At 43.1% G+C, this 13,128-nt stretch overlaps 1 protein-coding gene across 1 annotated transcript; it reads right to left on the reverse strand.

The window, feature by feature from the left end:
* Positions 1-9,143: 9,143 nt before the first annotated feature.
* Positions 9,144-9,584, reverse strand: LOC121441256 (glutathione S-transferase P-like). Its single transcript, XM_041642407.1, has one exon. It carries the CDS (start codon positions 9,562-9,564, stop codon positions 9,205-9,207), a length of 360 nt encoding a protein of 119 aa, XP_041498341.1. The 5' UTR covers positions 9,565-9,584; the 3' UTR covers positions 9,144-9,204.
* Between the last annotated feature and the right edge of the window lie 3,544 nt (positions 9,585-13,128).

Below are 13,128 nucleotides of genomic sequence, written 5' to 3' on the forward strand. Positions count from 1 at the left end.
GATCAGGGGAGGGGGAGGGAAATGGGAAGCGGTTGCGGGGAGGAGGCAGAAATCCTTAATAAATAAATAAATTAAAAAATAAAAAAATAATAATATATAATATATATACATAGTATGCATTATATATAAATATTCTATAAGTAAAAAATAAAATGGTGAATATCTCAGTTGAAAAATGGGCAAAAGCCTCTAATAGGCACTTAATAAGGAAATCATGAGAGTGGTTAATAAGCACTGGAAAAGTGCATGACGTCACCATCATCGTATTAATGCTAATTAAAATTGAAATTATATGTCAGTGTGGTTAACATTGTAAAAACTGGCAATACAATATCCTGGCAAGACTGAAACAATGGGAATGTTGCTGGTGAGAGTATAAGATAGTGCTGCCCCTTTGAAAAAAATGTTTGAATATAATTATAAGTGTATTCCTTGAGTGTGATGACCACAAAATGACTTTTAATTTTGATGTGTGCAGGTGCACATGAATGTGGGCGCACATTTTGGATGTCTTCCTGAATTTCTTTTCACCTTATCTTTGAGACAGATCAGTAATCTTCCAAAATTTGCCTGTCTCTCTCCATGCCCCCCACAACTTCCTGACATAGAGTACAAGTTAACTTCTCCCAGAATGTTCATAACATGTCCATTAATAAAACCCTCAAACTAGAAGAACTCAAAATGCCACTCAGCAGCAGATAACACCCCTAAAGTATCAATATATGAGAAAGCATAGACGGATCCAAACCTAGGAAAATATCTAGTATTTTATCTGAGAAAATATAGTCTATGAAAGTGGCATTTAGAGGAAAGCCCACTTCGTGGTGTTCAGCATCAGAATAGTGACTGCTTCTATGAGGAAAACATTAACTGGAGGAGGAACGGGGAGCCTTTCTGGGGTAATGGGACTGTCTTACAGATCGATCTGGGTGGTGGTCACAAATGGACTCAAGTGATGCTGTTGTACTCACATGTACTTGACTGGGGTCCACATATTATACCTAAACAGAGTACCAGTAATAAAAGAATCTAGTGGCCAGATAGGAGAGTACACATCTGTAATCCTGGTCTTTTGTAAGCAGAGTCAGGAATCTCAGAGGTTGAAATTTATACTTGCTACATGAAGAGCTTGAAGGCATCCTAATAGCAACAGCAGAAAGCAGTGCATGGTGACCAATGACTGCTATCCCAGTACTGGATTGTTAGATAAATTATTGTCATGAGCTGGAGGGCCGGTCTGGGTTATATATCCTGATTCACCACAACATAGTTCTTCAGGTCCAATAGCAAGTGACAGAGCAGTAAGTGGAGTACAGTTCTACTTTCATTGTTGAAAACCACGTATCTTTATGCATGCTATAAAAATGTGTCCCAAAAGTCAGCGAAGAACTGCCTGGAAGGTAACTTCTGGTTACTTCTGGAAGCAGGATCAGAAAGAAACTGGTCTGGAGTGATGTTATTGTTTTAGTCATTTATGAAATGAATGTCTAATTTTAAATTGCCCAATTTTAATGTATATAATAATAAAAATAATATGGCTCATCTCAGACACTGAGATGTTACTCAGTTTTAAATGAAATTCAAAGATCTCTGAATCCAGCAGTCATACATAGTTCATTACGACTCCCATAACAAAATGCCTTAGCATGGATAACTTAGAAGCAGCAGGTACAACTGTTCACAATTCTGGGGTGAGAAGTTGAAGATCAAGGCCCCAGAAAATTCAGTGTGTGAGGAGAGCTGCTTTCTGGTTCACAGGCAACCTTCTTAGCATGCCCACACATGATGGAAGGAGTGAGTGGTTTCTATTTTCTCGGATTCTTTCTCTTCTTCTCCCTTTCCCCTCCCTCCCAGGTTTATTTTATGTAAATGAATTTTTTACCTGCATGTATGTTTTTGTGCCATGTGCATGCTTGGTGCCTGTAGAGGACAGAAGATGTTAGGTCTTCTGGAACTGGAGCTACAGATGCGTGTGAACCACCATGTGGGTGCTGAGAAGCAATCTCAGATCCTTTATAAGAGCCCCAAGTACTCTTAGTCACTCTCCAGCTCCACCCATGCCCACCATTCCTCCTCCTCCTTCTCTCTCTCTCTCTCTCTCTCTCTCTCTCTCTCTCTCTCCTTCCTTCCTTCCTTCCTACCTCTCCTTTTTAATTTCTTTCTCACACAGTCCACTATATAGCTCTGGCTGACCTGGAGCTCACTAGGTAGGTAAGGGTGGCCTCCAGTTCACAGAGATCTGTCTGTATCGGCCTCCTGAATGCCAGGATTAAGGACTTTGCCATACCTGGCTTTCTCAGCATTTTGAGACAAGTTCTCCAAGTTTTCACTAAGTAGCACTGCCTGGCCCTGGCCTTGCCATCCTTCACCTTTAGCCTTTCCCGTGCTGGAATTACAGGTATGTACCATTGTGCCTGTTGGCATTTCTTTTTTAAAGGGCACTAATCCCAATCATGAATTCTCTACCTTCATGCCCTAGTCATTTTCCAAGTATCCCACCTCCTAATACCTATCATGTTGAAAGCCAGGGTTTCAAAACATAGGGGATGCATCAGCAATCTGGGATAAAAACACAGATTTGACCTCAGGGAGCTTGATAAAGTGGGACTAGCATTGTTAAAAAAAATCTGCCAGATGCCACTTGGCTCAGGCAGGGGTAAGCAACCCACAGGTCAGCCTGGGTTTCAAGGCCTGGCTTGGTGGGAAGATATCTACAAACCTGCCTGATGCCACTCGGTTCACCCACAGGCCAGCCTGGGTCCTCAAGGCCTGGACCAACTGAAGACATTCACGATAAATGGGAGAGAAAGAGAAGTGAACTAGTTCATGTGCTGTGGAAAGAAGCAGAATGGACAAAGTGAAGGTGCTGAGGAACAGGATGATATGGGTACCCTGGGCCATGGTGATGTCTAGGTCTAGTCTGTTGCTAAGGGCCATCTCTGAGTACATGGTACCACCACACCTGGGTTCTGTGTGACATCAATGGCCCATGTTGCCACGAAAGGCCACAGGATTTCCCGTGTCTGGGCTGCCACCTGTGGTCATGCAGGTGTTGGAGGGTCTTGCCACTGCAGGGTTCTTACCAATCTGAGTGGCCTGCTTTTCCACCTAGTACTGTGGTGACTTCCAGGAGCAAATTGCAACTGAGGGCCACGTCTGGATCTGTGGCTTTACTTCAGCGAGGGTCTGAGTTGATGTCCTTGGCTCCTGTTACCACCAAAGGCCATAGGGATGCCCGGGGTCTGGCCTGCCTCCTGAGGCCATGTGGGTGTACAAGAGCCACGCTGCAGCTGTGTCATACTGATCTGGGTAGTCTGTGTTCATGTCCATGACCCATGTTGCCACCGAAGGCTGCTCAGATGCCTAGGTCAGGTTAGTCACCTGAGTCCATGTTGGTATCAGAGAGTCATGCTGCCACTGGGGCCATGATGATATGGGTTTGGCCTTGCGGTCACCCAGGGCCATGGCGACATCCAAACCCAAGCTGCAGCTAAGGACCATGTCTGGTTCCATGTCCTTACGGCAGGCAGTATCTGTTTAGATGTCCAGGGTTCCTGCTACCATCAAAGGCCATGTGGATGTCTGGGGTCTGGTCAGTCACCTGAGACCATGTTGGTGTCCAAGAGCGGTGCTGCTACCAGGACCATACTGATCTGGGTGACCTGTGCTGCCACTGAGGCTGTGGTGACATCCAGGCCTGATCTGCTGCAAACGGCCATATCTGGGTTGGTGCTCCTGCTGCAGCTGGGGTCTGTGTTGATGTCTATGGCTCAGGTTACCACTAGGGGCCAAAAGAACCATGCTTGGTGAAATCTGAAGGCCAGGCTGACCAAGTCCTGCCCTTCACTACTCCTGCCCCTCACTGAACACTGCAGCAAGAGGTGGCCTCTACTGTCATGGGAGAACTGACCCCAGTGATCAGAGCACAGTAGAGCTGCCCCCTGCACTGGGGTGAAATGGCCTTACCCCTTACTCCAGGCATGGGAGTGCTGGCTCTGTCCCTCACCTGAGGGGGTGGTCCCAGGGGCCAGGTCTGACCAGATCAGCTACCATCCAGGCTCACATCCAGGACCTCAGGTTGGCCGACCCTAACATCTACCCCATCTATGACCTACTGGTCCATTGGAACTATTTCCTCAGGATTTCCATGACTTGGGTTCAGTGATGATGATGTACCAGAAGCCAGAGGCCTTGAACCAGACCAATGACTCTTTCAAAATGAGCAAGGAAGGCTGATGGACAAAAGGGTATACTGCGTGAACACTGTGCCTCCCGATGCCACACTAGGGTGAATGAAGAGGTTTTGGAGGAGGTAGAAAAGAGGGAGGAGCAAAGTGAGTTTTGCTTGGTTGGTTTTCTTTTGAAGGGGACATTGCAAGAGTGAAGGACAGATGTGGAAGGCCTGGGAAAGAAATGGAATTGGGGTGAATGTTGTGAAATTCCCAAAGAATTAGTAAAGAAATCATGTTAAAAAATAAGAAGAAAAGAATAGAACGCAACAGCATAGAATAGTAAAAAGAAAAAAAAAGCAGTGGGAAAATTGGTTTGAAAAACTTGTCTATTTTATATCTATACTATATGTAGAAACACATTTTGTGTATGTGTGTGTGTGTGTTTGTAGGTGTGCTCACTCGTGAGGGTATGTGTGAAGGCCAAAGGGTGATGTCAAAAAATATTTTCTTGATTATTTCTCCACTTCACATTTTTTAATTGAAAGATTTTTTTGCATACATTATACTCTGATCATGGCTTAATCTTCCCCAGCTCCACTCAGATCCTCCCTACCTCCCCATCCACCCAACTCCATGTCCTGTCTCTCTTTTTAGAAAACAAACAAAGAGGGGAAAAAAAACCTTTTGAGACAGAATCTCTTATGTTTCAGTAACGTAAGCTCACCATTTTGACTAGACTGGATGTCCAGTAGGATCTCAGACTCCATGGTCCTCTGCCATCAAGCGCTGGTGCTGCAGGCCTGTGTCAGTGTACCCAGCTTTTACATGAATTCTGAGACTTTGAGCTCAGGTCCTCGTACTTTAAGAAATTCTTTTACCCACTGAACAATCTCTCCAGCCTCCACAAAATGGATTTCTTATTTGAGTCAGTGAAAAGTATTTGAAAGACACTGGCTTTAACCGCTTGGGCCCTTTTAGGTCATACTCAGTGTGTTGACATAAGCAGCATACAGGAGGTTTGGAATTTGGACACGATTGGCATGGACCACTGTGTGGGAATGGTTTTCCCTCTAACTACAGAGAATGTATGAGCCTTCCTTCCATCGGCCTCAGTGATTCATTCAGAGTGAATTTGACCCTCCAGACTGGGCTTAGAAGGTGAGGTTCTATTTAGGGAACTGAACTTCCCTGACTAGTCATCTGACCCTTGGAGTCCTTGCTTTTTAAATTGTTGAGAGCCAGTGACCTTCCTTTCTCTCATCTTAATTTTTTTTAAAGCCAAAGCTATTTCAGGTATCTGCTTAAAGGAAATTGCACCTTTCAAGATAGAGGTTTCTTTTTTCCTATGTGTGTGAAAACTTGAATATACATGTATGCACACACACATACATATGACACACAGAGTGTCACACATACACACAGGCATGTATATATACACACAAAGAGAGATTATATATATATATATATAATATATATATATAATATATATATATATTACTCCTGAATACACTCTTTGCTTAACTGAGATATCCATTCCAGATATTACATCTTTCCACTCTCATTTCAACACTACACTTCAAACCCAACCCCAGGAAGCTATTGTGAATTTACATCTGCACCGTACCCCACTTCTCAAGTATGTTGACATTTTGGAAATGCTGCGACTTAAGCACTACCTGAATGTGTTTATAAGTAGCTCTCCTAAGAGTAAATGCCCTTGAACTAAATTTTACATCATAGAGGAAACCACTTTGCTTCATTAGCACTTGTAAACGTTTTCAACCTAATTGTTGGTTTACACGAATGACAGGTTTACACGAATGTCTGTGGAAAGAAGAAATAATGTGAAGACATTTTTGCAGTGCAGGACTGACACTAGAAGAACTATGTAGTTAGTCATTCCTCTGATTTACTGAAAGAAAGTAAGAGCTTAAAAGAAAATCTATATCAATTTAATTACACAACAGTAATGGGTTCTCCACCTAGGCCTATCATATCCCAAGCCAGATTGTTTGCCACATCCAATCAGAGGACAATTGCATATCCCAATGACAGTCAAGTGCCATTGTAAAAGGTAAGTGCATCTTGCCTGGAAGGTTGGCTTTCTGGTTCAGGTGGTTCACAGTTGGGCAAGACCAGGGATGTCCTTTATTCCCCAGTCAGCCCGCACAGTACGCGCTGGAGCTTTGAACACTAGCCAGCATGAAGGATCTGGAGCCCTGAATGCCAACCATCCTGGAGGATGCTGACAGTTTGGCTTCAGCTTGTGTTTTCTCTATTTGCATCCGAGGTATACGGTGTTCTCTGCAAATATGATCTTATCCACTAGTTCAGCTGGACAACCAAGGAGAGCCACAAAATCTTACATTATTTGGAGCGGGGTGCTCCGAGACCTTCCTTACCAACTCTTGTGGAAGTGTTTCGTATCTGCAGCTGTGAACTATATCTAGTAACCTACTGCTTCTAGAAACAGCACCACCCAGTCATGCAGGGGACTGCCCTTCCATTCTTGTGTGTGTTTTATTTGGGTTGCAGGACAGCAGACCTCCAGCGTTCTTTCTACTCTCTTTGTCCTGGTTAATCCTCTCCATTTCTGTTTCCCATCTCCTCCATTCCTGTACCCTCAACTCCCCAATCTGTTCTCTCCTGCTTCCTTCTCTACTCAAACATTCCCTGACTGCTATTTCCCTGCTTTCCTTTCTTTTTTATCTTATACTATTATAAATACTGTTATTTTAATAGTATTTTATACTATTTCTCTCCTTTAAGTTACCCTCCAGATGTCCCAGTCCTAGGTTTCTGGCTTCCATGAGTAAGTACTCCATCTTAAACAAGCAGAAATAAAAAATAAAAGCTGGGCTCTTCATATGAAAGAGAATACGTGATATTTGTCCTTCTAAGCCTTGGTTACTACTTTTAGCATAATTTTTCTATTTTCACCCATTCCTCTACACATTTCAGTTTCACTTTTTAGCTGAAAAAGAACCACATTATTTTCATCATCCATTCATTAACTGATGAACATCTAGATTGGTCCCCTTTCTTGGGTTTATTGCAAATAGAAAAGCAATCAACGTGGACGTGCAGGTATCTTTGTAGTATGACATAGTCCGATGCGAATGAGCTCTGATGAAAGGATGAGGGAATGAAATGCTCATTTTGTGTCCTTGCCCAGGGGCAGATTTGGAAAGGTTCAGTCTGGGTTTGGGGCTAGGGCCTTGAAAAAGTTAGGGTTTCCATTTCTGGGAATCTGACTTTTCCTCTCTGAAGAGACTGGTATGGTCAGTCTTAAGGCTGCTATGTACTTGGTCTGTGAAACACTTGAGATATCCTTTGTTCCTCTGTGCAAAATTGTTTGACCAGCTTCCTGCTGACTTCGTCCCATTTTACATTTTTGAACCATTTATAAAATGTTGTACTTCTTAATACATTCACTTGACATAAGTCATCTGGTTATGCAAGACGCTGCTGGACCCAGCCTTCTTTTTATCTTCTTCATTTTTCTTATTCCCAGCCTTCCCCGTTGACACCTCACCACTGTTTGCAACCCTTCCTTCTGGTTCAAGTTAATTGGATGATTTTATTTTAGTGTTTCTGAGAACTCTCCAGAAAGATTTCCAAAGTGGCTGCTCTAGTTTCCACAAACACTATATCTTGGTTCTGTTTCCGCACATCCATACCAGCATGTGTATTATTGGTGGTCTTGATGATGGTGGAATCTTCCAGTAGTTTTAATTTGTATTTCCCTGATGGCTAAGTATATCCAACACATCAAAGCACTCACTAGCCATTTGTTCTTTTTGTTTTTTTCTCCAACATTTTTACTTAGTTCTCTAAAAACAGTAGTCCATTTTTAAAAATTGGGTTGTTTCAGAGCCTACCAGAATTTTCAGTAAAGAGACCAGAGAGACTTTATCCAGCAACTGGTGGAAATGAGCCTTAGAGTTTCCATTGCTGTGAAGAGATATCATAGCCACTGCAATTCTTATAGAGGAAAACATTTAATCGAGCTAATTAGTTGAGTGGCTCGCTTACACCTCAGAGGCTCAGTCCATTATCCTCATGGTGGGACATGGTGGTGTGCTGGCAGAAATGGTGCTGGATCTGAGAGTCCTACATTTTGATTAGTAGGCAACAGAAAGTGGTCTGGGATACTGAGAGTGGCTTAAGCGTATAATAACCTCAAAGTCCACCTCCACAGTGACACACTTTCTCCAACAAGGCCACACCTACTCCAACAAGGCCACACCTCTTAATAGTGCCATGCTCTATAAGCTTATAGGGACCAATTATATTCAAGCTACTACAGAGTAGATGCAACATCCCAGAGCCAAACATTAGACAAAGCTTGGGGGAGTCCTACAAAGAAGGGGGAGAAAGGATTGGAGGAACCAGAGGGAGTCAGAGAGAACATGACCTACAGAATCCATTCACTGGAACTCATGGGAGCTTGCAGAGATCAGGGAACATGTAGGGGTCTGACCCAAGTAGTCCTCTGCATATATGTTATGACTGAGTAGCTTGGTGTTCTTTTGGAATTCCGAACAGAGGGAGTGGAGAGGTGGTATCTGGCTCTTATGCCTGTTTATGGGACCCTTTTCCATCTGTTGGGTTGCCTTATCCAGCCTTGACGTGATGGGATGTGCCTCATCTTACTGTAGCATCTAGTTAATGTCCCTGAGAGACCTGCTCTTTTCTTAAGGAAGATGGAGGGGGCATGGGTCTGGGGGAAAGGGGATCTGGGGGGAGACTGGGGGAAGGGGATGGAGGTAGGGGAAACTGTGGCTGGAATGTAATATATGAGAGAATAATAATACATTTAAAAATGGGCTTTTGTTTCATTGGTATGCTGATTAGCTGTTTGTTTTTGCCAAGTGAACACAAACTATACTCAGAAATCCTCAGTTGAAAAAATGTCTCCATTAAATTAGTCTGTAGACAAGTCTTTGGAGACATTTTCTTTTTTTTTCTGTCTTACAAACTTTATTAGTGCTGGGGAAAGGAGGACAGGCAGCTCCGGTCTCTCCCTACATTACTGCTTGCCGTTGCCATTGATGGGAGGGTTCAAATGGTCAGGGGAGGACAGGAAGGCCTTGATCTTGGGCCGGGCACTGAGGCATGCCACATAGGCACTGAGCAGGGGGAAGTTGTCCAGGCAGCCAGGGGCCAGGACCTGGTGGATCAGCAGCAGATCTAGCAAGTTGTAATCGGCGAAGGAGATCTGGTCACCCACGATGAAGGCTTTGCCTCCTTGGTTCTGGGACAGCAGGGTCTCGAAAGGTTTCAGGTGTCCAGGCAGGGCCTTCACATAGTCATCCTTCCCTTCCTCATATTTGGTGTAGATGAGGGTGATGTATTTCAGGCGAAGGTCTTCCACCCCATCATTCACCATATCCACCAGGGCAGCCTCCTTCTGATGTTACCATCTACGCAGCTCGGAATTCGTGCCTCCATCTATGCAGCAGCCATGCTGCTGTACACCATTGTCTACTTCCCAGTTCGAGGGCGCTGTGAGGCCATGCACATACTACTGGCTGACCAGGACCAGAGCTGGAAGGAGGAGGTGGTGTCCATAGATACTTGGATGAAAGGCTTGCTCAAGTCCATCTGTCTGTATGGGCAGCTCCCCAAGTTTCAGGATGGAGACCTTACCCTGTACCAATCTAATGCCATCTTGAGGCACTTGGGCCGATCCCTTGGGCTTTATGGAAAAGATCAGAAGGAGGCTGCCCTGGTGGATATGGAGACATTTTCTTGAGTAAAGATTGAAGTTGGAGGGAGGTCGCAGCCCCCTGTGGGTGGTGCCAGGCATGTGGTCCTGAGCTGTATAAGAAAACAGGCTGATCAAGCCATGGAAAGCAAGCCAGTAAACAACACCCCTCCATGACCTCTGCTTCTGTTCCTGCCTCCAGGTTCCTGCCTCAACTTCCTGCTCTGACTTCTCTTCATGAACTGTAAGCTGAAATAAACCCTTTCCTCTCCAACTTCCTTTTAGCCATGTTGTTTTATCACAGCAATAGAAAGCCAAGTAAAACAACTGATGTTTAATTTTTTTTTTGTGTATTCTGAACACTAATCCTCAGATGTAGAGTTGGCAAAGATTTTTTTCCTCACTCTGTAGACTCTTCTTTAGAATGACAGCTTTTTATGCTGTATAGAAGCTTTTCAGTTCCACGAGACCCCATTTGTCAATCATTGGTCTTATTTCCAAAACTACTGGAGGAGACCTGTTCAGAAAGTCATTACCTATATTTATGTTTTGAAGAGTACTTCTTACTTTTTCTTTTATGTGTTTCAGGGGTGTATTTGGTTTCATATGGAGGTTCTTTTTCGTTTGTTTGTTTGTTTTGGCTTTCCAAGACAGGGTTTCTTTCTCTGTGTAGCAGTCCTGGCTGCCCTGGAACTTGGTCTGTTGGCCAAGCTGGTCTTGAACTGACAGAGATATGCCTGCCTCTGTCTCCGTAGAGTGCTGGGATTAAAGGTATGTGCTACTACCACCTGACCATATTCAAGTTCTTGATCCATTTGAAGTTGAATTTTCTTTGAGAGTTAGAGATCTATTTTTGTTCTTTTACTTTTTTGGTACTCTGGCTTCCAACTATCATTTAATGAAGTTAATTTCTCCAATGCATTTTTGACATCTTTATAAAAAATATGGTTGTTGTATTTGTGTGACCTTCTACTTGGGTTCCTTATTCTATTCCATTTATATATTGATATAGGAAGTCCTTCTGTATTTGTGTTGCTTTCATTGGTTGAGTAAAGAAACTGCCTTGTCCTTTTGATAGGGCAGAACTTAGATAGGCGTGGAAAAGAGAACTGGATGCTGGGAAGAAGGGCAGTGTGGCAGATGCCATGGTTCTCCTGCCCGAGACAGATGCTGGTTAGACTCATGCTGGTAAGCCACAGTGAAGTGGTGATACACATTAATGGAGATGGGTTAAACCGATATGTAAGAGTTAGCCAAGAAGAAGCTAGATATAATGGGCCAGGCAGTAATTTAATTAATACAATTTCTGTGTGGTTATTTTGGGGGCGAAGCTAACTGGGTGGGATGAAACAAAGGGGTCTTGTACTCCATACTACAATCTATGGTCTGTTTTGTGCTAGTATCATGCTAGTCTTATTATCACAATTTTTATTCTAAATGTTCGCGGAGCAGCTGCCAGGCTGGCAGAAATGGTTGTGGGTCCCTGCAAGATCCCCTGGTGGTTTAAGAGCAGTGGCCCATCCCTGGCAGGCGGGCGGCCCCTTCTTGTGGCGAGCGGGCAGGGCCAGCCCTCGGCGGTCTGGGAGAGCCAAGCGGGCGAGTGTAAACCGGTGGTGGGTAAAAGACACATAGACACATAAAATAGGCATAAAGCAGACATTTATTAAGGGAGAGAGAGAGAGAGAGAGAGAGAGAGAGACAGAGACAGAGACAGAGACAGACAGGAGTGAACAGGTGAGAGAGGAACAGTAAGTGGGGAGCCAAGATGGGTACAGAAGGTCAGAGGTAGCGGGAGTGGGCGTGGCTTGTCTCTTAAAGAGACAGGAAACCATAACAACAATTCTGTAGTATAACTTGAAACCAGGTGTGGTGGTACATCCTATATTATTTTTTCTTTTGAGCATTGTTGGGCTATCTTTGGTCTTATTTTATTTCACATAAAATTTAACATTGTTTTTCTGTGTCTGTGAAGAATGGACCTAGAGCTTTTGTTGGTATTGTACTGAATTTGTGGATTGCTTTTGGTAGAATGGTCCTTTTTATATTTTTTTCCCAGTCCATGAATGTAAAAGGTTTCGGAACAAATGTAATAATTTAAAAAGGAAAACCTTCTAAAGAATCAAGACAGAAAGAACACATTGTAAACAGAGCCTTCTTGCATTCATAAACTTTGCATGATGTTCAGTAAACAGATCTTCAATATTTCCCACACTTTGATTTCAACAAAACATTTCCTAATCTATCTCCCAAAAATGAAAAATATGGGAGCCAGAGATGATCATAATACATTGTATACATGTATTGCATTCTCAAAGAATAAGGATTTAAAAAGCTGTTACCAATTGGCAAGCTATAGGCCTGAGAATCCCAGTGTCCACATACACATACTTATCAGCTTGTCAATTATAAAGCAGGTGGGAACTCCGGTGGGATGACGCTCTCATAACAAAGCAACAGGTTTCATACTCGGGAAGGTCTTAACTATGGTTCATTTACTTGAAAGGCCTTAGGATCTCCGCAAAGGACAGCTAAGTCCCACAACCACCCCCATCCCCATTGTGGAGATATAACTTTGGGTAGGGCAGCTTTTTTTTTTTTTTTGTTAGCTTCGGGGTGGGTTTTGTGCCTGAAAGAGCAAACAATAGCATCTAATTTACAATTTTCTTTGTAATTCTTTCTTTGTAATTTGTCTGTTATAGTCAAGTTCCTATGAACTTTATATTGTTATTTTGAAAGGTTACAGGTTTGCCTTCTGGAGAGTGATACTGGGGGTTGAACCCATCATGTACATTCTAGGTTAAGCTATATCCATAACCTTTGTTGACTTTTTTATTTTGAAATATGGTCTTCTTAAGTTGGCCAGGCTGACCTTGATCTTTACTTCAGAAAGATCTTAATTTTTGATCTTCTAGCTTCAGCCTTCTGAGTAGCTGAGATTTCAGGCCTGTAGCACCAGGGCTGCCCAGTTTTGCATATTTTTTTTCTTTCAAGACCCACATATATTTCTATTAATGTAAAAGCACAGTTCTAACCTTTTTATACTCTATTAATTGTCATGATCTTCGAATAAAGAAACTTACAATATGATGTGTCGATATGCAATGTGTCAGAACTGTGTTACTATCATGTTCCAGTTGTATGTGTGTATACTTTCTTTCCCTTTTCCTTTTTTGTGGGTATATGTGTGCATGTGTATGCATGTGTGTATGTTTTTGTTTGACCATATGTATGTGCATGTGTGGGAGG

Source organism: Microtus oregoni, unplaced genomic scaffold (genome assembly GCF_018167655.1).
Source record: "Microtus oregoni isolate MIOR12 unplaced genomic scaffold, Mior012 000074F_004, whole genome shotgun sequence".
In the NCBI taxonomy this organism is placed as follows: domain Eukaryota; kingdom Metazoa; phylum Chordata; class Mammalia; order Rodentia; family Cricetidae; genus Microtus; species Microtus oregoni.